This window comes from Nesoenas mayeri (assembly GCF_963082525.1).
Source record: "Nesoenas mayeri genome assembly, chromosome: 3".
Lineage (NCBI taxonomy): Eukaryota > Metazoa > Chordata > Aves > Columbiformes > Columbidae > Nesoenas > Nesoenas mayeri.
The window spans coordinates 19,927,964-19,951,790 of NC_137544.1; the positions used below are offsets into that span (position 1 = coordinate 19,927,964).

The 23,827-nt window shown below is 38.1% G+C and overlaps 1 protein-coding gene across 3 annotated transcripts in view; it reads left to right on the top strand.

Annotated features, from left to right (window-relative positions):
- Window positions 1-543: 543 nt before the first annotated feature.
- MYT1L (myelin transcription factor 1 like) overlaps window positions 544-23,827 on the top strand; it is a gene marked incomplete at both ends in the record, with an annotated part of 132,529 nt that continues 109,245 nt past the window's right edge. For all 3 annotated transcript variants that reach the window (XM_080341683.1, XM_080341684.1, XM_080341685.1), the window contains 3 exons: window positions 544-598; window positions 780-813; window positions 1,114-1,176. In XM_080341683.1, coding sequence (XP_080197809.1) covers window positions 544-598; window positions 780-813; window positions 1,114-1,176 — 152 coding nt within the window. The remainder of the gene's footprint in view (window positions 599-779; window positions 814-1,113; window positions 1,177-23,827) is intronic.

The window sequence follows — 23,827 nt, forward strand, 5'->3', positions numbered from 1 at the left end:
CTGAAATGTGAAAAACACATCTAAACAATGAAACACATTGGCAAAGGTCATAATGGCATATTAAATAACATGAAATCTTTGCAGTTCTAATGATGACTCTTTATGTCCTTTTCAGCCATTATTCCTTTCTCCCTTTCCACTGCAAAGTGTTCAGTTAGAAAGTGACCTATGGTGTGTGAGCTCTTGACTTCAGTTTTAAATTGTATAGAAATCTGTTGAATCCTTGTTTCAAAATACATGGGAGTAATCAGGGCTTTATGTCAGAAATATCCCTTCAAAAAGAGGAACCAGTGCTTCGATGCACACAATTTGCTATGAAAGCAGAGCATGCAAATAGACTGATTAAAGCAAAAATTACCTCATTTTCTGTTTTTAAATAAACATAAAGATCCTAAAAATCCCCTGTAAGGTGGACTTCGCCTTACAGGATAAAATGGAATTAAAATACTGTCAATAAATTGTGTGAGAGACTGTATCAGTCCGTGCATTGATAGTCTGAGCATGCAGGATAAGAACATTGACTGCCTGCTAATCTATTCCCAGATGGAGGTGGATGCAGACGAGAAGCGCCATCGCACACGCTCCAAAGGTGTTCGAGGTACGTCTCTTGCTTCAGTAAATCACTCAAGGCCCCGCTCAGGGTGACCTCCATCCTCCAGAATCTCTTTGCACGATGCATTCTGACCCTTGCTTTTACACAACCTTTCTGGTAATTTTCTGTAGAAGAGGGGTACTTGTAATAGATGATAAATTTTTATATATTTTCCATCTCTCTGCAGTTCCCGTGGAACCAGCCATACAAGAGCTGTTCAGGTTAGTGCTCTGAGTGTAAAATGTATCCCCATTAGCAATTTAGAAAATTCAAGCCTTTTAATGGGTATAATGCACTTTCAAGTTCATTGGTGGTTTGCTCATGCCCTGCTGCACTGATGAAATTAATTCCCTCGAGACTTGCTAATAAAAAGCATCCCCTCTTTTTTTTTTCCCTTCAGTTATTTGATTTCTCTTTCTGTCTTTGTTGCCCTCCATCTCTGTAATACCTACTGCCTGCTTTTAGTATAATCTTTCTATAGCACACCGGCACCTATTTAATTAATTCTCTCTCTTTCACAGCTGTCCCACGCCTGGCTGTGATGGCAGTGGTCATGTCAGTGGCAAATATGCAAGGCACAGAAGGTAATACATGTAATTTTTCATAATTTAGTGAAGAGATTTGGTAAACAAGTTATCTGGCATGACCTTGATAAACCAAACAATGATAGAAATTAACAATTAGACATTCTAGAAGCCATTCGGATTCACTTTTTTTTTCTTTCTGAATGTCACATAAAATCTAACTGCCATTTTTTGCTGAGGAAGCTCGTTCTCATTGTCAGTCTTCTCTCTATTTTTGCATACATTTCTCTTGGTCATGTCTTGCAAATTAAAATTTGGCCCTGCTGACATGTTGGTGCCAGTGTGACTTCCATTATTTAATGTATTTTATAAATGAATGGAAACGAGCTTCTGAACATTTAAGTTTGATGATCACGTTAGATTCAAAGGTCAGAGCCTAAGACAAATGAATCATAATAAGAATCCATGGTTCATATGTTATATTGTAGTTATAAATATCTTCAATTTTGAAACCATGCTGTGTGGAGGCATCTCCTTTAAGAAAATGATTTTAGCTGTTTATTGTTAATTATATATTAAGATAGCATGTGTTACACATGCTACCTGTGCTTCAAATTAATTTAGAGCTCAGTCTTTACATTTCTGTGACTGCAGTGTCAATAGCATTGTACATCTGGATAAACAGCATTCCTTTCCTGAATCATTTGTCTATTAATTTCTTGTGCAATATTTTGAAAATTTAATAGCTCTAGAATACATTATTTTTTTCACATGCTATGCATTTATTTCAACATACGTTGTACAGCAGCCCCTTGTAGGAGATAAAATGGCTGTTATTCTGAATAGAAAGAGATGTTCAAACCAGTGTTAAATTCTCCTTGAACTGTTAAGATTTTTTTCATTGTTGACTTTCTCTGGTTCTAAAGCACTTGTGATGTTTATAAGAACACATATTTCACACCAATTCTGATAACTGGTTTGTAATGAGGGCATATATTTTTTAATGAATTAAATTGAAATGATATGTTTGTGGTTAAGGCATTTATTTGAAACAGGAAAAGATACCAAACAGTGACATTCAGTCCACTCGGTGCCACTCAGTCCACTCATCTGCCTTTTTTCTTATCAGTGAATGAAACTCAGGGACAAATCCAGAAAATACCTTCAAAATTAAACCAAGGTGATATGCCTGGTATTCAAATGCTTTTAAATTATATTTGTGGTTATGTGAAGGATCTGGTTAGGTTGGAACACTGATTTAGGAGAAGTAGCCAAAATCATTTGCCTTAAATTCTTTTTGAATTCACTTGTGACTTTTCATTTCAAACCATGGATTTCTATTGTCCATTTTTCTTCACATAAATACAAGCATCACCAGTAATTAATGAATGACACTGGATCCTTCTTTTGCCTTAGTAATTTCACAAGCAGTCAACAGTTAAATGACATGATTATAATGTCCTTTCTAGTTACAAGACTGTAACTAGGTACATTTCTTCACACTTCATGAGATTTCATGCAAATTTCAAAAACAAAAGTCTTGAAAGATACAGAATGAAACACTTCAGCTTAAAAAAGAATCCAACTTTTCTTCTGAATTGCTCTAAAATGGCTCTGAATTGTCTGTGTTTGTGTAAAATCACCCTTTTTGGTGGAGGGGAAGGAATAGATGTGAGGTATGGAAAGATTACATGCAGTTTTGAGACATGAATTCCACATTTTGCTTTCTTGACATGATTCTGGTATGTCCGTACACGAACAGACTGAATCTTAGAACTGTTAATTAAATGAAATTTTGAGCGGATGCACAAAGAATAAAAATTGGAAATACACCAAAAATTCTTTTTTTTTTTTCTCCTGGCTAAATATTTTGTGGGGTTTTTATGTTTTCTTGCCATCCTGATTGCCAGTCCACTAATCAAAATATGTTTAACCAATGTATGTCTTAGTGTAAAAGCACAAAGTTCTTTGTTGAGGTTTGCAACATACATATTTACTTTCTAAAAGAGAATTATTTTTTAATGTAATCCAACCAGCACATGTTAAATTTAAGTTTATGAAAGAACCTGAAGGAATTTATCTTTTTCTCTTTTCTGTTTTGCCATTTGAGTGGGAAAGACCCTCAACCATTTCTTCCAAGGAAATCAGACTGTCTTAAAAATTTAATGTGTTCAGGGAATTGCATATCTCAGCTGATGCCTAACTCAATTCCGTTAAGACCTAGAGAGCATTTTAATGAGGTTAAGACCTTTCCATTCACAATACCAGACTGGCTCGTTATTAGGAATGAAATGTATTTGCTTCCACTAGATGTAGTCAGAGCTCTCCAGAATTCTATTTTTTCTATAACATCTTGAAGTCTCTGGAATTTCAGGGCTTTTTTTTTTTTCATTATAATGTTGTGATTGTGATAGCAATGTGACAGTGAAAACCGTGTTCAAATACTACATTAAACTTGCAGTGAAATAAACAGATCCTTTAAAATTTTCAGACAGATTCAGGGAATGAAATGTTCCTGTGCTGATAAAATATCAGGTAGAAGTTAAAGGAAACCTTTTTCCTATATTTTATACTGCAATTGTATTTTTAATTACGGAAGGGCTGCAGTGTTAGGGTTAGCTGGGGAAACCAGCAGACCTTACATGTCACTGGTATTTCCTTTGAGGCGTATCAAAGCACAAGGCTGGTACTGGTTGGGTAACGGTGGTAATGGTAACAGCTTGTTGTATCATTTCCACATTTATGATTTTTTCTTTGTGTCATATCTTAGTTTGAAGTGAAACCTTGCGTGACTTAGTTGGTACTTTGCTCTCAGCTCTTAGGTTTGATGCTTAATTTTAGCTTGCTGGTTGGTCACGCTACAAGACAGCTGAGATGGACAGGCTGCTCTGCAGGGCACTTCAGGCCAGGGTGCCAGGATCTCTAAAATTAACTCAGCCAAAGTTCCTCTCTTCAGTGACTGCACAGAAAGTTGGGGAAAGATTAGCAGCGCTGAACGTGAGTGCCCAAAGTTAGGTGGTGCGCCCGCCTTCTTCAGAGCAGACTCAGCTCTTTCCTTTTGTGTTTTAGTATTACCTAGAAACATAAAGCTATCATGAACCCTCTAGCACTGTTGATGTTGCACAGCAGGAGGCAGTGCCTAGACCTTAGAGTTTACACAGGTAGGACTTCAGTACTACTTGTTTATGTTTCCAGGCACCTGCAGCCAGCTGAACTACTCACAGAGTGTGCAGTTAAAGAAACGCATGGATCTTTGCAGCACCAGGTCCTAAAAAGTAAAAAGACAAAGCTTGTGAAAGTTATGAAAACAAAACCAAAACCAAAAAATAAGCCATAAACACATTCAGATAGTGTTGGAGAGGATAAAAGAATTCGAACCTCGAAGTGAAAACCAGACCCTCTCCCTGGACCATACTCCTGATGCTGTTTTTTTGGTATAGTTGGTAGCTCTTCACATCCACTCCGGATAGCAGCCTAATAATGAATGTTCAGACCTGTGAATTAATTTTGAACAATAAGCTTGGTCCAGATCCCTGAATACTTTTCACTGTGAACAATCCATCTGGGTATGTAGCAGTTACTCAAACCACACCAGGAGAGTGTTCCCAGAACTGTGTTTTCAGGACGTCTGTCTGCTAAGTATCTGAAGAGAAACATAGATTGAGTGTTGTTTCATTGCAATTAGTAGGAACTTTGCGAGTTTCATTCATCAGCTTTAAAGACAGCAGGATTCACATTCTATGTATGCAAATGTAAAAGCAAGTCCAGTTTCTGGTTTAGGTTTTGCAGGAACAAATTCCACAGTTACACAGTAGTTACTCTGGAGTCACAATGCAAACTGGCCTGTGTTATTTACTGAGTAGATGTGAATGATGGTTTTAGAATTATTACAATCTACTGTGTTGCTCTGCGTTTAGCATTGTTTTAAACACATCATATACCAAATAGATGCCTATGCTTTGCCATGTAAACAGGTGTGTAGACTCATTACAAAAATCCTAACTGGATTCCACTAAAAAAATATGGTTTACATGCAATAGCCTATTTCAAAAGCTTCTTCACATGATAGTGTTTTGTTTTTTGTTTTTTTTCTCAAGTAACAAAAGCAATTAGATTCTGTAATGGATTAATCACTTTCCAAATGCCACATCCTTCAGAATGAAACACATTCTAACAAAAAGGAGCCCCCAAAAGAATCTTAATCTGATAGCATGAAACTATGTATATTAATTCAGGATTCTTTTAATGCATATATCAGTGCATATCTGAAAGCAAATAAAGCCATTGTATAGAAATTAAAGCAAAACACCGTCTTAGTCTGAAACAATATGCATCAAATTTCAGTGAAGGATGAGTTGTTAAGGCCAAATTATAAACATTTCAGATCTAAAATGGAAATAGTGATACAATTTCATTGCTGAAAATAAGAGTTTAGATAAAAACCAACTTAGCAAGGAATTCTGCATGCCTTTTCTTCAGTTCATATTGCGTTTGTAAGGAATTTGTTTTTCATTGATCACTGATACAGTGTCTTGCAAAAAGAAGCCAGTCTCAAAAATGAAGAGGGATCATAAAATAATGTTTGGATCTATAATGTGTGAATTATCCCTAACCTTCTAAAATATATTGCATTTTAATTTTCCATCAAATTTCTTGATATCAGCCAGTTCTTTGTTGCTTTAGTAGACTGTCTCTGTTTCTATTATATTATACAGATAGAATTGTTTTGACCATCTTTTGATTTTTAAGTATGAGATTTATCACTTCATACAACAGATTTATTTGAATTTATAAATACCTTAGAGTTTAGCATTGCTGTTTTGATTAGGAAAAGCCCCACATACGCTTGTATTGCCTTGACATTATATACTGTAGTTTAGTTGTCTATATTTTAGAACAGAGTGAGTGAAATAATTCAGGCTCCCAAACTTCAAAATTAAAAGACTCAAATGTCTCTCTCTTATTAGAAAATTATTGGATTTCTGTGGCTTGTTGTGCCATATTTCTTATTCAAATTTTTTCATTTCATATACCTTTTCACCCACCAGTTTGATTGCCATGGCTGCAGCCGTGGGTGAATAATTGCCTGTCTTCACAGGAGCATGTTCTGGAGCTAAAGTCGAGTGCTTGCTTCCTGATGTATGCCTCATTTGGATTCTGCCGACAGCCTAGGGGCTGTATTATTCATGCCTTGACAGATAGCACTCACTAAAAGCATTGGAACAGGGCCAGGTACTGGCAGAGAGATAGTGGAGCATTGCAACTTGCAACTGAGAGGAGCATCTATAATACAAAAAAGAGAAATCCTCATACCTCCCTTTTACTGGTCTCACTTTGATGGAAAATTCATTTGCATCAAAATAAAATACCCTAAAAATAAGTACATTTTTTTTCTAAACCACGCTTGAAAGTTTAACACAATTTTCCACATTTAATTGCAAAGCTGATTTTAATTAGTAAGGCCCTGCATGTGAAAAATGAAGATTCACTTGGGTGAGTGTAACACATTGCAGTGTCTGCTGAATGCTCTAATTAATGTATGGCTGCTGTACAACAGGGTGCACTGTGGGATATTTATGAAAAATTCTGTGCACGCAGCCAGTCTATCTGTATTTTGGTTCTTGAATCCACAAGAATAAATAACTTTTCCCCCTTTATTCTTTATGAGACATCATTGTGCATGCCATCACTCCATCCATAAACTTTAGTGCATGCCTGTCCTTTTTACTATTTATCAACGATATTATAAATCAGAAGCCAGGACATACAGATTTTAACATTAAGTTGATAGCAGAGCATGGTTACACGCTGCGCAGGACCCAAGGTCTGCTGATGCATTTGTGTTCAAGCCTCACCACAGAACAGTGTGGTCCTTATTGTTGCTTGCTTTTATGATACTGTGACAAATCTCACTGAGTGCTGGAAGTATAGACAAATGTATATTCATTTCTCTCTGAGCTGGTAGTCAGCCTTCATTATAGTGTTAAATAAAGATAAAATGATTCACTGGATATTTAGCAGATGAAAAACCATACTCTGGTACTGCCTATGCAGTATAATACTATTTAATTTAATGGCATATTTGCTAAAGATTTTGGCAAGTTGTGGTAAATACCAAGAATAATATTATAAATGTATTTTATGTAGAGTAATCCAGCATTCAGGGTTTGTGAAAAAATGTTAATAAATGAATCTGGGCTGCTTTGTTAAATCCAGCTAAAGAGAAATAAGTAAATAAATAAAGTGAAAGAGCGCAGGGATTTTCAAATGGAACACTGCAAACAATAAATAAATGTGCTGACAGAGAATCTATAATGTATTAGAGGTCTGTATTGGCTGCTGTCTGGGTTCAGCAATATATCCTTTGTCTGATTGTTGATTAATGATTAGAAGGGTGCAAAGTTGGGTCTGAAACGTCAACCAAATATACACCAGCAATTGGCATGTGGCTCTGCATGCTGGTGGCCATTGTATAGAGGTGACTACACAAAGGAACCGCAGTTCAATTCCTCCTCCCACCATCTGCATTGGGAATAGCAATTTCAGTGGCAGCAAGTTGTGGGATCTGCGTGTGCCAGGAGTACTTGCCTAATAAGGAGTGGGGGGAAATAAAATCAGAGGCAGGAGCATGGAAAGTGCCGACCCAACTGTGCAGCAGCAGCAAACAGCAGATTTGGGATGCGCTTTCTGCAGCGGGTCCCCAGGCTTATGTGTTGCTGAAATGATATGCTCATTTCCTTTCACATGGCAGGTGCTGGGCATATTTCTCATGCAGCAGCCCACTTACAGCCACAGTGTCTGCTGTGGAAGAACCTGTCTGGAGATGTTGCCATCAGCCACAAAATAAATGAAGACCATGCAGAAAGTATGGGAAAGAAAATTAAAAAAAAAAAAAAAGAAGAACAGAACATCCAGTAATACTGGGCAGATGATTTCCCCAGCAAGATACTGGAAGGAGCTATACACATTTTTCCTTTGCCTATGGGAAATTTATTTGCTTGGCCTAGTAGCTTTGCTGAGAACATTGTGTTCTCTTATCAGAGAAATAAATCATTTGAGGTTGAATAATTTGTGCTTTTCATAACGGAAAAGAGGATCTACAGGGTTGATTCACACGATGGGCAAGACATTTCATCTCCTTATGCCTCTGTTTCCCCACTTGTAAACAGAAAGAGAATTTCAGGCATCTTAAGATGTAAAGACAGAAGCAAATATATGGGACTATTGCAAACACAGGGCCCAATATTTATGTGATATTTAAATAAAGACCTGTTAAATGACTGTTGATGTCAGAGAAATCTAACCTTATGTTTTAGTGCCTTTTGGATCAAAACATTTTTCTGGAGGATACAATACAATTACCTGAGTTGTGATCATGAGACAACTTTACATTTAGTGTCAACTTCAGTTTCCCTGTTTCGTATTTTGTGAATTATTTCTATGACATTTTTCTAAAAATATTGATTCTGAAATTTAAAAAGGTGGGAGTTTTTAAGACATCTGTTTATTAATGTGCATTTGGCTGGTCCTAAAGAGTTGCGGTGAATGGACTCAAATCTAGTTGGTGGCCGGTCACAAGTGGTGTTCCCCAGGGCTCTGTATTGGGGCCAGTTCGGTTTAATCTCTTTATTGGTGATCTGGATGAGGGGATTGAGTGCACCCTCAGTAAGTTTGCAGACAACACCACATTGGGTGAGAGTGTTGATCTGCTGGAGGACAGGAAGGCCATACAGAGGGATCTGGACCAGCTGGATCATTGGGCTGAGGTCAGTTGCATAAGGTTCAACAAGGCCAAGTGCCGGGTCCGGCACTTGGGTCACAACAACCCCAGGCAGCACTACAGGCTCTGAGAGGAGAGGCTGGAAAGCTGCCTGGTGGAAAAGGACCTGGGGGTGTTGATTGACAGCCAGCTGAACATGAGCCAGCAGTGTGCCCAGGTGGCCAAAAAAGCCAATAGCATCCTGGCTTATATAAAGAATAGTGTGGCCAGAAGGACCAGAGAAGTGATTGTGCCACTGTGCTCGGCACTGGTGAGGCCCCACCTTGAATCCTGTGTTCAGTTTTGGACCCCTCATCTTAAGAAAGACATGGAGGTGCTGGAGAGAGCTGTTGAGGGAGCTGGGGCTGTTTAGCCTGGAGAACAGGAGGCTGAGGGGAGACCTTATTGTGGTCCACAACTACCTGAAAGGAGGTTGTAGCATGGAGGGTGTTGGTCTCTTCTCCCAAGTAGCAAGTGTTAGGACAAGAGGAAATGGTATCAAGTTGTGCCAGGGGAGGTTTAGATTGGATATTAGGAAAAAAATCTTCATGGAAAGGGTTGTCAGGCATTGGAACAGGCTGCCCAGGGAAGTGGTGGAATCACCATCCCTGGAGGTGTTTAAAAGATGTGTAGATGAGGTTCTCAGGGACACGGTTTAGTGCCAAAGTTAGGTTGGTCTTGAAGGTCTCTTCCAACCTAAATGATTTTATGATTCTATAATGATGTAGTCATGGTCATTAGCCTCACACTAAACCAGAAAAGCCATGAGCAGCTGTGTGCACTGGATTTAGAGTATGAGGGAGCTGCCTGCATCCTCCTACCAACAGTTTTGAGCAGCAGCATAGCTACTGTGTGCAGCTGAGAAATGGCCTGTGGAATGGAGCATCCCATGTCATGGCTTTGGAGACAGGAGAATTTACTGGTGAACACTGGCAGCTAGAGAGACAGTGAACCCCATGTTATTCCTTGCTCCGGTGTCCATGCCAACATAAATAACATAGATGACTTTTTCAAAGTTCTGTCCATAGATGACACCCATGCTATCAGAGAATAGCATTGCCCTGCACCTTAGTTGCCACCTTAGTGAAAATTATCTGAACTCTGATAGCATCATCCAAAAAAGGGGCAGGGGAAATCACATAAAAAATAAATATTGGTATAGTTATCTTTTTCTTTCAATTATTTATATTTTATTAGATCAGACACCTGAGTATTACCTTGGGTAGCAAAGGAGTACCAAGAAATGAAGAAAGTAACTGAAATATGAAGGAACCGGAAACCAAGGTCCATCTACATCTTCTTGTTCTAAATCACTAGACCGTTCTAGCACAAAAATCCACATAGATTTATATGTAGAAATAGGAGGGAAATGAGGCACAAGAAGTAGTCAGAAAACAAAAACAAGTTTGTAAGAAAAAAGAGAAAAAATAATAGTTTTGTGGATTTCACACACCCCTCCCTCCCCTGCCTAAAAGTATACTAGAATGTGTCTTTAAAGACTTATATTGAAGTTTTTCAATAAGTTGAGACAGCCCTTCCAAAGACATCACTTCTTATTAGTGGTTGATATGAAGTACTGCTTCTAGTGGTGTCAGCTCAGGACAGGGAAAGGAGAGAGAGTCCTGAGCCACCTTTGATGGCAATAATACATCTAAATAAATACATCCACAGTACAGAATCAAATGTCCAGGGGACAGATAGCTCGTGAAGACATCCTCAGCACTATACAGCTTAGGACACTGTAAATGGTGGTAACTTCAACCAGATGAGTGGACCCACCGAGTTACTTTTTTGGCTACTCCCCTGAATCACCTTCCCAAGAAAATCTTGAAGCGTATTCATTACCTGAAGAGGGATTTCAGAACCTAATATCCTTTTGCTATTTGCAAGAACCAGCTGTGCCACCCTGTAAGTATGCCTGGAAGAGCGGAGAAGGGGTATAGAGCCCAAGAGAAAACATTCCTGTGCCTGAAATTAGGCCTGTGTCTTAAATCTATGATTTATGATGAAATGTGTGATACTGTAAAGCCAAATGAGACAGGGCAGGGTATGATTGGTTTCAATGCCAATACCAGCCGTTTAAAACAGCTTTTTAAATTTCAGTTCCCTGGGGCTGGGACAGATTTGTCTAACATCATTTTTTTTAACTTAGTGTAATGAACCGGTCGGTAAATTGAATGAACAAGTAGTGAATGAATGCTTTCTGTCCAACTGATACTCATGAAAGAAATTCACCAACAATACAAACCTGCTACTGCTTTTTTACCCTCTTAATGGCTCCATGAGAAAATCTTACTTGTACTTTGTGAACAGGGAATAGATGGTCAGAAATAAGCTAGAGATAAAAGCTGGCATGCGTTCAATTTCTGCTTTAAGTCACCCAGGCCAAAATGTTGGCTCTCCCTTAACTTCTATCTAACTCAGATGTCAAATTACAGCTGTGCTTTCAACATCAAACTTGTCAAAGTTTTTAGTATTCTGCCAGGAAACATTTATTTGGACACCTTGATACCCGTGTCATACTAAGTGGCATAGTTAGTACATCTCTAATCTTATATCTGCTTATTTCGGCACAGCACATGTTTTCAAAGTCCTCCAATTTGGGTTCTCTACAAACATGGGATGCGCACACTATTTTGTTCTTTGTCAATAATAGGAGGTAGGACATTTCTCCCATTGTCTGGGAAATTGCATTAACTGTGAAGAAGTTAAGATGGCAGAATGTCTGTATTCTCTTTTCTTGATCTTTACTTATTTTATGGACAGTAGTATATCTAAAAGGAAAAGGAAGGATATAATTCTGTAATTTTGAGAAGTCACTTGGAGAGAGAAGAGCCTTGTTTCCATTCCCAGCATTGGCACTTCCTATAGAAGACAAACACTTATTTTAGAGAGAAATTGAATGAATCTTTCACCAGTAGCAAAGAACAAAGTAAATGTTTTCTTTTGCATGAAGTATTAGAGAAGTGGGCACTCTCAACCCAGATTACTGTAAAACCTCATGAGCAAGCAGTCTTCTGAGAGGTGCAAAATGAAGCTTCAGTTACCCCTGGCAAAGAGGATCTTAAATACTAATTTCTCACACATTTCTGTATGTTCTAGATTAGATAACGGCTAAGACTGGGATCGTGATTCCTCCTCTGACCACCTCCTAGTCAAAAGACTCAGTTCATCTCTGTTTCTGTAAGAAAAAGGAGGCTTAAGGTGATTAATTCCTGGAGCGGAAATCCCCCGCTGCAGAAAATATCTTCCTCCAGTTTGGATTACAGCATCTAAATTCTGCTGTGTGTTAAGTGCCTACATGTCCCTAGGTATTAGAAGAGGAGCAGACATACCTCACTTGGATGTTAGAATTTCACTGTGCAGCTAAGCATAGAAACTGTGAGCTGTAATGCGTTCGCTCCCTTGGTAAACTCGCAGTTCGTGACTCTCTGCTACCACACAAGGAATTTGCGTCACAGCCAGAAGTTGAGTCATTGCCTCTGAATTCTACTCCAGTGCCTTTTGCTTTAGACCATCCTTCCTATATTGGAAGTTCATTTGTACTAAGATTAGCAAATGATTTCTTGCTATTGAATGTTTGCGGGGACAATAAGAATAATGCACTAGAATTACTGATAGATTTTAATATAGATCGAGCTTGGGCACGGTTTCTTCTGTGGTGATCAAAGAGGATTAATGATTTGTTGGTTCTTGGTAACCGTAAGGACTACTTCAGGAGAGAGGGATAAGCAAACAGTCATCTCAAACAAGAGGATATGTCATATATCATGACATATATGATCAGTATTCTCTGACATGAGTCTTGCAGATATTTGCATGTCGCTAGTCACCAAATTAAAAAAAAGCAGGTTTTTAATCCTGTTTCTCAGAGAATTCTCTGGATATCCCATCCTTTGCGAAAGGAAGTAGAAGCAGCCAAGTCCCAACTAGATGGATAGCTGCTCTGTAGCCAATTTACTACGATAACTGTATTTTATGTTCATAAAGCTTTTTCAGCTGTTAGTATCAAAACATTTCACAAATGTTAACCCCATAGCCTCAGTGCATTATCTGTTGTGAAGTATTTTATTTCAAATCACACTAAAGGTCATGTTGCTTATGATTTGTAATATATTCAGAATAGCACATTGACTTACGAGACTGGTCATAGCAACTTTTTACCAGCACACATTTAGGAGTTTGGAATGGAAACTGAGAGAAGAAAAAGATTGTTTATCTGTGTGAAAATGTAGGAATAATTCTGGCAGAATGTCATTGCATGATTTTATTTTGAGCAGGGCTTTGAAGTGAAACATTTCTTGTTCTTAAAACACAGACACTTAGCTCTTCTTTTTAATTCCACGTGACATAAGGAATTACCCGCTTTATAGTCTTCTGTCCCTTCCGCAATGGTGAGCTAAGAACTTGTTTCAGTGGTAGGGGCGAGGACAGTGTACTGATTTCTGAGTCATGGCACTGTCTCTGCAGCACCCGTGTGTTCCTGGGAAATACTGACACACTCAGAACTGGCGTGGCCTGGTCGTGCTAAGCTTGTGGGACCTAAAGAGATCACAGGGAAAGACGGATCCAGAAACTAAGTCAGTTACAAAACAAATATCATTTAAGAAAGAAGACAAATAAATTCTGACTGCTGTGTTAAGTTCATATCTTAGCAGTCAAGCTTGCTGCTTCCAGTTATGTTATTAAAAGGATGTAGGAGGAAGGACTGAACAGTTAAAATGGCGTTGACTAGAGTTGGAACCACTTCTTTAAAATATCAGCATTTAAGCAAAACTATAAAACAGAGAAAACATTTAGCTTTTTCTACCTACTATAATTCTCATTGTTAATTGAAAATTATAGCAGTCAGATTTAGAAATCGGAGTCTAATAGCTTGGGTAGAACCACAACAGAACTATCACAGTTATTTAAGATTTGCTAGCAGCAATTTTTTTTTTTAATGTATACTGGGGATTAAACTGATCTCTTGTGTAAGCAGGAATAGAATTTCATTACTCTTACACCAGGGCAGTTTGTAATTATGTTGCTCTAAAAGCCTGTAAAAAAAAGAACTTCCCAGAAAGACAAAAGTTCTGAAAAACAGAAATGATACCAAACTGCCTAATTTTTAATATGTAAAGAAATTTAGAATCATCTAGTGCAGATGTCAGGAAAGATTTAACTACTGGCTACATTACAATATAACTTTACATGATGTCACATACTTTGAACTGACATCATACCTGTGCAGCTTATTGTCCCTACCTTCAAAACCCTCCAGTTATTATGGACACTAAATGGACAGCGATACCTGGCCCGCCTTCTAGTTAATACATGTTAATTAGACAATGAGAGAAAAAAGTTTTTTACCATTAAACTTCTGCATCTGCGGTTTTCACAAAAAGCGTTTGGTCACCCGAACCAGAATACAAGCGCAAGCTTCCAGAGCACAGTTTAAATAGAGCTTATGTGCTGAACTCCAAGAGAAGGATCCGCAAAAATCCTTTCTGTAGTTGACCTGACTTGTAATAGAAAACCCACAGATGTGTGCCTAGAGGTGCTGCCAGCTCAGGCTAAGCTGTGCTACTGGGTGCTTCCTACACACCGCAGTGCTGGAGATGTGCAGATCACCTGTACCTGCACCAGTGTCCTCTGACCCATTAGGCACAGCAGGTGTTCTCTGCCTCTGCTCACACTGACATGCAGAGACAGCACAGATTTCTGTGGTCAGCATAGCAGCCACATCCCCTTCCACTGAAAAGTTTTGTGATAGTTGTACATCCTGGGCCAGCAATGAGAATGCTACCTCAGGAAGCAACATACTGCTTCCGTTTCTCCGTCAGCCTGATAAGGCCCAAGGACATTAAAGGAATCCTCTGGAGAAACCAGATCTGGAGCCATAGCAGGTTGGGTGGGTGGATTCCAATTGACAATTGTTTCAAGCCAAATTGTTAAAAAAAAAAAGGCAGAAAACAATACCAGACTGCCTGTATCAAAAGAGAGAGCAATAAAGTAGCCATCCACACTACAGGCATCATTTTTGTACCTGCATGGGAAAGTGTCTTTTTGGATTATGAGTCATATTTTCAAGATGATGCTTAGGTCAGGGTTGCAAGTAGATGCAGACGTCAATGAGAGACAACATTTGTTTCATGGTACTTCGTATTTCTTAGCGTAGATATAACACATTCAACATGCTTGCTATAGTGACTCTCAGGATTATATACCTATATATTATTATCATTGGGGAATTTATGCACTAAGGAACTTAGTCATCTAAACTGAAGTACTTTAAAGTGAAGTGTGCTGACATTTAATTTTGCCACAACTATTCCTGTTATAGATCTGTGCCCCAAATATATAGGGACCATTTTTAAAAGTGACTAACACGTTGCTAACTTTCTTTCAATGAAACATAAGTGTTAAGCATCGAATGCCTCAAACTATTAAAAAAATTAAAAGTAGACTTTGAGGTGGCATACACTTTCTAAAACGTTGCCTTTCATTTTATACAACTAAGGAATCCATTCCTCTTCTTACCATCTTCCTGTTACACACTTGGACTTCCAGCCATATTCCAATTTAGGCTTTGGTCCTTGGACAGTGCATCATTCTGGACTTTCTCTATTCAGTCTTGGACTGTTGCTGCCTTTCCTGTCTGTGCATCTTTAAAACTGAGCAGCTGAACTTCAGAGGGGGATAACTGCCACATTTCCCTGTGAAATCAAGCCATAGGAGGTATATTGGCAGCAGATTTTCAATGGAAACCGCCATTTCCACCCACAACCCAGCTGCCACATTTAAATCATGCTGTGTGGGGCTTCCACTCCCTTGGGAGGCTATTTTCATTTTCTGTCAGAGATTCTTCTACAGTCTAATAGAGCTCACTGTCAGCTATAAAAAGTAACATATACTGTAGTATTTTTTTTTAATCACGACATGAGTCAAGTTGGAGCCTCACTATTCTGGACTAGAATGTGATGGAATTCAGTTAGTGGTTTGTGGTTTTGTCTTTTTTTGGGGTTTTTTGGTTATTTTTTTCTTGAACAGGCATCTTCCTTTCATCAGAAATATCAAAGGAGGCCAGATTAAGGCAAAGCCATTGAGGCCCAATTCTAGACGTGTGGCTTTTGGAGTAATGTGCTTAAGCCAGTAGGTAAGCTTTCATTTTTAGAGCAGAGATTTTCTAATCCTTCTGATCATGGGAAATAATAATAATTAAAAAAAAAAAAAAAGGTAAAAAAAGAAAAAAATGAACTTAGCATAAAAGGCGCAGTTTTGCCCTTTGAGTCTGCCAAGAGCTTGAATCAACTTCTTTGACATAAGTGAGCTTGTATCTTAGTTGAATTCCTACCTGCAAGACCCCCTGATATTACAACAAAGCAACTTGTGTGTGCTGCAGGAGGAGACTGGTTTGGTAGATTATTAGCACATGCAAATATGTGTTTTTCAGGGTGTAAGTCACAGGGTGGGAGGTGGCGAGTGTGGCAGCATCTTCTCAGAGGTGAAAATAATAATCCACAATACCTGCTTCGTGCTTGCATGGGGTGGAAAAACCAATGCCATTGCATTTGTGTCTCTTGAAGGATGTGCCCTATTACTGCCACACTGAGCAAAAGTTAGGGCAGGAGAATTGTGTGGGTCTAGAAACCCAGATTGCTCTAACGTGTCTCTGATCAGAACTGCTAACAGGGACTCCAGTGACTGTTGAAAATTACATAATACTAAAATAGCTCTGTCCATCTAGAGCAGAGAGCATAAAGTCTTGGTTATAAGTTTGTACTTACGCAGTAGCAAACTGCCACGCACAACAGCTGGTATCAAAAGTTTGTCCTAGAAATTAGTCTCAAGGAGGTATAATGATAAAGGTGTTTTAGAAATCTTCTTTACCTCACATAGATTTTTATGGTAGCTTTTTTTGGGTGTAGAGCCCACTAAGAAAGCAAGCACTGTTAAAAATTAATATGGAGGATAAGCTTTCAGTTCCTTTGTAATAATGTCTGCTAAATGTGTATTAATAATGATTAACATTTTTACCAAGAGTCCAATTCTAGCTGCAGCTCCATAACGCAATAAAATAAGGCAGAATGCTGTCAATTCTATTCTGTTTTAGAATAATCATATATTCTTCATGTTATAGAAAGGCACAATCTTTTTACTTTTTTTTATTTTCCAAAAATAACAAAATTCAAACATCTCAATCCTCTAAAAACCAGAATTTAGAATATTTCACATTTGAGTGACTCCTAACCAGCTGTGCAAGACAAAGAACGGTACCGTGTAGATTATGCTGGAGGTGAGAATCCAGTACATAAATACTGTAGTGGTTGCAGCTTGTATCACTTTGATTTTGTCATTTTTTTTCTGTAATTTTCTGTAATTTCAGATATTTACTGATGACACTCCCATTCTTGTGTTAGAAGGCTGCTCCACAGTATTATTCCCTTCCATTGGTTATATTCTGTAGCCATTAGCTTTTTAGTTCAAGTAAGATACTTACTGCTATAGTTGCAGGAAAATCGGTGTATTGTATTACATTTCTTAATTCAGTGCCATTTACCTTTCTTAGTTAAAATTAAGTTGGGAGCCAGTGCTATTGTGTATCTATGCAGAGATGATGGGAAGAGTACTTGTGATAAGAATCAGTAGTTGATCATCGTATTACAGTAGCCCGGTATTAGAGATGCGATAAAATGACAGCGTACTCTATTACTCAATACTTAAGTACATGTTAGAATGATAGTTTGACCTGCTGTGTTGTTGTTAAATATGATCTATTGAGTCTGTGTCTAAGGGTGTTGATTCTACTAATACATGCCTAGCCGTGCTGGTAAATGATTGACAGTATAACTACATGGATCACCTTTGATTTCCAGCAGTTTATTTCCCTTGATTTTTGAATGCTTGAACTTAGCATATTGAATTGCTTCAAAGCAATTATGTTTAAAATACTGGAAGAGAAAGATTTCATATCATGTCCAAGGCTCAAACATTGTGACTACGAAAAGATCTTTGTAACACAGATGTGCTCTTGTAGCGTATCTTAACCCTTTCACATTGATGAATAATTCATTATGAACTTTTCCCTTTTCATCATATCATGTTATCATGAAAAAGAAATAAATTGAAACCTGCTCTGCCCTTTACCTGTAAACAGAGTTGTCATTACCACTGCATCTGAAAATACAGGATCAACACAAAGCTGGACATCTTGGCAGCTCCAGGTACCACTTTGATTTAGCTCAGTGTAGCCAACTTCATTTTTGTCTGTATGTAGAAAAATAGAGGGTTTTCTTTCCCAATGTTTTTCTTCCAGTTTAGATGTCTGAAGTAAATGTGGACTTCAGGATTTTGAGTTAGTGCAGAAGTGGTCACTGGATTTTCATGTTCCCATTTTTATGTGTCTGGGTTACACGTAAATCAACATTGAAGTGTACAGAATCAATAGCCTCTTAGCAAAACTTGATTATATGCATTTCATCTAATGAATCAATATGAGTCATTAAACCTGTACTCTTTGCACTGTCCTAGTTTCTTTGATCAGTCCCTGCATTCAAGGGTCTGGCAACAAGACGTAATCAATGGTGGCTTCCGGCTCTTGAACGCACAGTTAAGAAGTTGGGTATTTGCCATTCTAAGAGTAGAGTGCAACTGCAGCATTTGTCTGACGTTGGATCATGCAGGTAGTCTTGAAAAGACAGCTAAAATATAGGGAGAATTATTTGTGTTAAGCGATACAGCATCTGTGGAAAGGAAAGAAGCAGGAGTTTGGTTTTCTCTTTATAAAAATGTTGTGGTACCTGGGTTTGAAATCTGCTAGGTACTGGCTTTGTTGGGAATGGACATACAGTATATTAAAAAAAGAGAAAAAGAATTGGATTTCTCTCATTTTTGTCGGATTCCTAAGTGATAGAAATACAAGTTGATCACCATTAACTCCCTTTATTGTCAGTGGAGAGATAGGCAGACTGTCTAAGAAAGGTGAGATAAATTGCCTCCCAGGAGGTCCCAGTTTCTCTGCATTGACTTATGAAGGGAGCTTAACTTGACATGTATAGACTTACGTTTTAGAAGCCTAGGGGTAGGTGAGAGATGAACCCCATACATGACATCATAAGTCATGGGGCAATCAAATATTATATTGATTTATTTATATAAATAATTTTGAATGATCTACAACTGCAGGGCTTGTCCTTTGCTAACCTGTGCTGCCACATAAGTTTTTAGTCTCATGATTTGTTACATTTATTTTTTTACATCTTCTTTTAAATGAGCTCTCCAGGGCTGAGATTTTTCCTGTTTATTTGTACAACACCTACCAGTACATTACTGTGCCTCATTTTTCTCCACTGAACAGCTATTGAATTCCACCACTTAAATAAACTTATGTTTAAATGGGTTAATTCTTGCAAAACTTCCAAGTTTCCTTCCACTTGTCATGTCCTAAGAGCAGAGTTTGGCAATGGGTGAAATAGTTTTGCCAGCCAGAGGGCAGATGAGCCAGTAAATTTGCCACTGTTCATCACAGAGTTCAGATCTGCCAGTTCAGAGTCTCAGTGAATCGGGGTGAGGAGATGCTTGACATGGGAGATGTATAGGATCTAATTAAATAAAATATCTTCATTTTGACTTAAGTTACTGTGACTGTATTCACTTAATCAAAGCTAGTCCACTTCATTTTGTTTAAAAATACATATTTCAATATTTGAATTTCTAAAAAGAAAATACGTAAGTTTTGAGCTCCATTATTTACTTCTGGCACATCATTCTGTTCTCACGAGTTTTTTACTCCGAACTCCTTTTCCAATATTTTAAAAAAAATATACTAATGTTTCTATAGGGCTTACTTGGTTAAACAACGCTCTACACCTGAGTAGATCAGTGCTATGTTTGTAGCTATTTGTGTGTTTAAACCAGCTCTGAAGTGCAAAAGGACTGAGTTGGCTTTTAAAGCTCTATGAAGAAGACATCATAGCTTCTGCCTTTACCTTTTCAGATCCAGCATGCTTCTGGTCACTACTGACACTTTTTAGTGTTCCATAATGCACTACACAAATATTTGAAACACAAACAAGAAGAAAAAAAGGGGTAGAATGCTCTACATTGCATTCATTCCTATGAGGCAAACTTGTACCTGTTCAGGTAAATTAATAGTTTTCACTGAACTGAGATACTATTGTACCTAATCTGAAAAGTCAACAAACTTCTATTTGGTACAAATAAGTGAAGTACAGATGATGTGTTTTGACACTGCACATATAAAAGCATTTCCTGCTTATAATAATCTGATTTATTGAACTAGAAGCAGAAGTTAGTAGGAAAATCTGAAATACAATATAACTGCAGAGATTATTGTATTTTTGAAGATATTTGTTAGTTTTAATTATAGTTTAAATAGATAACAACATAGTAATTTAGGCCACTTTTATGAAAATGTTTAAGCATGTAAAATGTGGATGACAACACAGATTTCCCAAAGCACTGACTCTGGATTGGTGCCTGTTTCCAGCTGAGAAGACAGGAGTGCGGGCAGTGATTCTGTAAGTGGCCTTAGATGCTGTGGTGCTTGGCAGCGTGATGGTTGCAGGAAGCATGCCTGTTCTGGAACAGTATTCAAGGCTCTGGCTCACTTGCCAGCAGGTTTCTGGAAAGCAGATTTGGATAAATGAGTCTGCTAGATTGGGATTCATAGCAGGCAGGACACTAGCACAGACAATTTTAATCCAGGTTGTTGGAACCACCAAAACCCGTGTATGCTAGCTCTTTCTTGTAGGCTGCACTTAGCCATCTCTGTGAAATGAAAGCTCAAAAACCTCCATGTCCTTCTTGAACTTTAGCTTGTTGCTCTTCCCAATTTCTCTTCTGTAGCGTAGTGATTAGAATACTCAGCAAAGTTCTTTAACGTTCAGAGCCTGGAAAAGCGCAGCTCAATATCTCCCATATTCCAGGGCAGTATGCAGACATTACGTGGGACTTCCACAGGGTACAAAAGATTCCTGACCAGGTGGCTTAGAGAGCAAAAATAATTTCCCACAAATGATTTGTCTCTACTGCCACAGAGTTATTACTGTCCACTAGGTTTGCTGCTTGTTCCTGTAGTAACTTGACATACTTTAAGCAATGATTTAAGTAAGAGTGGAAAATCATCCTCAGCTAAAGGAGTTTATTCTCGCCACTGAGTAGGCAAATCACTACACTGTGTTCAGTCTCTTTTCCTGAATTTATTATGATTCTTTCATTCCTGTCAATTCAATGGTCCAGCTTCAACAGGAGTGCTACCAACTTTTCTCCTAGTAGTGCATAGTCTGCTGGGAACAGCAGCATCCTTCTGGAGTGCAGGGAGTTCAACCTGTAGGGTTTGGTGGCATCCAAATATTTATTTTCTGCTCAAATGCTACCAATTGATAGTATCAGCCCTTTAATGCTGAAAGTAGTCACTGCTTTGAGAGTGATTTAATAGGATGCAGTGTTATGCAAATTAATTAGGTTTGCTCATTCTTTGAAGACTGAGTTTGATGGAGGACTTAGCTGCAAAATGCCTGTTTTTGCAGTATCCTAAAAGTCTTCATGTGGAGATACGGACTTGGAAGTTATCTAGTCCAAACCAAAAATAATACGATATCCAGTGGGACAAGTGTAAATGCCTTGGGAACTTTCTGCCTGAAGCCTTACGCAGAAGTTTGCTTCCAAGCATAGTCTTCCTAATTTATTATCCTTGACTGTATATGATAAAATACCATCTCAGTGCCACTTCAGATACTTAAGTGCTTTTTGATAACCTCACTTGGCATCTATGCAGTAAATTTTTAGATTCTATTACGTGCCAAATGTTTTGGTTTATGTTAAATTAAATTCTCACATGAAAAAAAGAAAGAATGAGAGCACAGTTGCTGGGGACACTTTTTAGGTTGGAAAAGCACTTCGTAAGATTTTTCAAAGTACTAATGAGAAAAAAAAAAGCAATCCTCCAAGAAAAGATATTTAGATTTAAGGCATAAATTGCCATAATCTTATTTTTCTTGACTTAGATCTTACAGCCTGAGGCTTCTGAAATAATAGATTCAATAGCAAAGAGATACAAATTAAAAAAAGGGCTGATAGTATTTAAAGTTGACTGAACCTTATTGGTCACATGAGCTCCCTCTGTAATTCAGGTGAGGCAATAAGACACTCTAAGAGGAAAGTTCTCCAGACATAGGTGTCATGTCCCACCATTTGATGTGTGAGTTGGCATATAATGGCGAGGACAATATTAATCAATAATCTCATTTAGAAAATCCCTTTGAACTCTCTGGTCCTATACTATATATGTTTAAAGAGATATGTTTAATTGTTATAACTTAGAAATTATAACCATACTAATTATGCTGAAAATGATACTAAAATAGTAATAAAGTATATAAAAATCAGTAAGTTTAGCTCTGGGAAAGAAATATGTATTTCCTGAAGAAAGGTCCTACTGAATGTATCAATGAGTAGTGTCATATGTTTTTATTGAATAAAAATTGCGTGAGAGTTAAATAACACTATAAATCATCTTCTAAATAAGGAGTAGAAATTCATATATTATTTCTTACATTTCTTCAATTATTAATGTCTATATGTCCTCTTGGAGCTTATTGCTATAAAATTCAACAGTGTTCTTTCCACAAGAATTATTCATGACAGGTTCCAAAAACCGGAGATGACTGAGACACACAGCAAAGCAGTGTGGAATATTTAAAAGTGTGTTTCAGGAAGCCCACATACATATTCTACTGAAAGCCAAGAGAGCTGAAGCGTGAGGAGAAAATAAGACAAACCCAGCTGACCAGGGAAATACAGTGAGCAATAAAAGGATGGATAAAGGCATACAAGACAGATAAATCAATGGGGTCATTGCTTGGAGCAGGGATAAACAAGTCTAAAAAATAAGCAAATAAGGGGGTGATCACAAAAGCCAAAACTGGAAATGGAGAGAAAATTCAGAAGCTGTAAGGACAAACAAGAGTAGATTTCACTAATATACAAGGAACAAGAGGTCAGTGGAGAGACTCTCGTCTCCATGTGTGGTCGGAAGGGGAGGCTGGGGGCAGAGGCTGCCGGGAAGCCAGCGCCGCCTTCCCCTGGTGCGTTCACCGGAGACACCGCAGGGAACGTGCCGGAATCACAGAGAAGTGTCCTGGAGGCAGAATCTGAAAAATTAATGAAACGGAGGATGGGAGAAGAACAGGTTAAGAAAGAAAAAGAAGAAAATAGGGCAGCTGAGCAGGAGGCACCAGGTCTGCTGACCTCTTTCCCGGGTTTCTGAGAGACATGGGTTTTTTTTTAACTTTCTCGGACTATGAAGTCTGTAGTACATGAGGCGTCTGTAAGCTATATGAGGTACATAGTCAAAGAGCAGAAGGGAGCCAGTGCAAGACAGTATTTTAAAGGTTTTATAAGAGAAACCCATGCAATGGTAGGTTTATAAACCACAAATCCAAGCACAGGCAAAACCAAATTCAGGGTTGTAGAGGAAATGAGCAGCACTTTGGTACAAGCAAATCAGGAAAAATTCACAAAAGCTGAGTCAGAGTTAACTAACATAACTGATATCCTTGGAAAAGTGACATCTTCCCAAGTCCGTAGTGCCGGACCCAACCCTTAAAATCATCAAGTGTTTAATTCTGTTAGTTGCTGCTGTGTCCTCAATTTTATTCTTTGAGCAAAGGCACTGAGAATAGATAAATAAAATGAAAAACTAAGGTCAAGTTCACAACTTGAATAGCTGAGTTGCAAATAGTTACTTAATGAGATTTATAAAAGCATCAAAGCTGATGAGGCAGCTAACTGGCATTGATTTCCATTGCTGGTAGTGCACTTTCCAGGGTGGCCTGAATCCCAAGTAATGGCTAAAATTCTCACAAACTTTATAAAATGTTGTATAGAAAAGCATAAAGCCATTAAAAAAAAAAAAAAGATTAAATATGACCAGAAATGGCAATGACA